This window comes from Diaporthe amygdali, assembly GCF_026229845.1.
Source record: "Diaporthe amygdali strain CAA958 chromosome Unknown NODE_2_length_3802984_cov_64_841326, whole genome shotgun sequence".
Taxonomy (NCBI): domain Eukaryota; kingdom Fungi; phylum Ascomycota; class Sordariomycetes; order Diaporthales; family Diaporthaceae; genus Diaporthe; species Diaporthe amygdali.
The window spans coordinates 2,896,529-2,898,515 of NW_026517022.1; the positions used below are offsets into that span (position 1 = coordinate 2,896,529).

Genomic DNA, 1,987 nt, shown 5'->3' on the forward strand with positions numbered 1-1,987 from the left:
GGTGTTTAATAACGTCTTGCTCATAGACCAGAGGCTTGTGGTCGACATGTGAGTAGCACTAACGCAATCACTAGAAATCTGGGTGGAAGCACGTTAACAGCGCCGGTAAAGGCCGCCAGCCGTGGAGCCGAGGCACGACCATAGGCGACGTCAATCGGCCCAGCCCCAGCCCAACGCTATCTCATGTTCCACTTGACGACATCGTCCTCGTTACCCGTTCCTCAAACTCGAGGGCGGTTGATTGATTGATTGAATCATTGATCGATCACCCCCTTGATGGAATTTTGGCTTCACTAACTATCTCAATGACTTGATTCAATCTGCCCATCATGTCGACACCGGCAGATGCACATACCAAGACCAAATGGTCGCCTCCCCTGGCCAACCTGCGCAACACCCTCGCCCTGCCGCCGAAATGGCTGGCCATGTACGATGACTTCGTCACCAAGAACGCCAGCCAGGTCTCCCAGATGGAGTCTGCGCTGCGCTCCTTGACATATATAATACCAGGTACTTACCTGCCCTACGCACCTCACACATATCTCGTCCGTTTGCCATGCGTGCTCACACTCCCCTTCCTTCGCAGGCCGCTTCCGCGACGCCGAACTCGCAACCGAATCCATCCACTCCTCCGTGCAGCTCCTCTCCCTCTACCATGACCTCCTCCTCTTCCGCGCGACCCTGTCCCCCCCCTCCAAGGGCCCGACCGCGCTGAGCAAGTCCCTGCACGCCCGCTACACCCGCTTCTGGACCGCCAAGTCCACGCTGTACCGGCGCGTCGCCATCGTCCTGCAGATGGTGCAGTACACGGAGCTGCTGCTGGAGATGTGGGCCAAGCGGCGGGGCGAGGCCGTGCGGTGGCGCGTCGTCGTCATCATCGAGGCCGTCAAGGCCTTCTGCAGGCTGCTCCTGCTCAGGATCACCCGGAGCAGGCCGCTGGTCACGCCCGTGCTGCCGGAGCGGGAGAAGGTCCCCGAGTCGGGCGATGAGGAGGATGAGGCCGACGACGGCAAGGCGCTGGCTGAGATGATGGGCGAGGAACCCTCTGATCATGGCCGGGAGGACGGGCACGCAGACGGGTCTGCGGCAGAGGACAACGCGCTGGTCAAGCACGACGGCACAAACGGCAACGGCACCGCCCTGAACGGCAACGGAAACATCAACGGCAACGGCAACGGCAACGGCACCGTGCACAAGCTGAACGGTCATGCCGCAACACAATCACGGCCCCAGACCCCCAACCCCCAGAAGGAATGGTCGATGCCGCGGACAGGCCTGACCCTGCCCTCGCTGCCCGCCAAGGGCGACATCTCCTCGTACCTGCTGAGCCGCGTCCTGACGGCCGACGACATCAAGCCCGCGACGAAGCTGCTCCACAGCCTGGCGGGGTCAGCGCACACGGCCGAGGTGCTGCACATCCTGGCGCCGCTCGTCTACGCCGTCGCGCTGTCGCGGACCGACGCGAGCCGCCGCCGCAGCAGCTGGGCGCCGTGGCTGGTCGGCCTGAGCGTGCAGGTGGCGGCGCGGCAGCTTGCGGCGCGCGCGCGGGAGGGCGGCGGCGGCGGCAGCGGGAACTTGAGGAACGGCACGGCGCTCGAGAAGGAGGAGTGGGCGCGGAGGGGCCGCGCCATGTGGTGGTGGCTTATGCGCGGCGCGGCGTACGAGAACGTCGTCAAGGGCGTGGTGGGCGGGGTAAGGCGCAGGGTGCCTGGGTTTGTGGGCACGATATTGGAGGACTATGAGTACCTGTGGGAGAATTACTACTTCAGCACGAGTGATTCTTGAGGAGGTGGTGTCTGGCCTTGCTGGAGGCAATGGCTTGTGAAGGTCAACGGTAGGCGCGGGTAGATGTTGATGGCCCCTGAGCAAGGTGGTCATGATGGTGCAGGACTCCTTGCTTAGCCCTGCCGATTAAACGACAAGATGCGGACGACTATGGCTTATGTGCTCGGCGGCAGCGGGCGGTCGTTGTGGCTACATGGCCGGT

The 1,987-nt window shown here is 63.2% G+C and overlaps 1 protein-coding gene across 1 annotated transcript; it reads left to right on the top strand.

Moving 5' to 3' along the window:
• Positions 1-329: 329 nt before the first annotated feature.
• Positions 330-1,785, top strand: J7T55_012226 (peroxisomal membrane protein pex16; the record flags this gene model as incomplete). The annotated part of the gene is made up of 2 exons (XM_053137091.1): positions 330-510; positions 587-1,785. 2 exons carry the CDS (start codon positions 330-332, stop codon positions 1,783-1,785), a joined length of 1,380 nt encoding a protein of 459 aa, XP_053000027.1.
• Between the last annotated feature and the right edge of the window lie 202 nt (positions 1,786-1,987).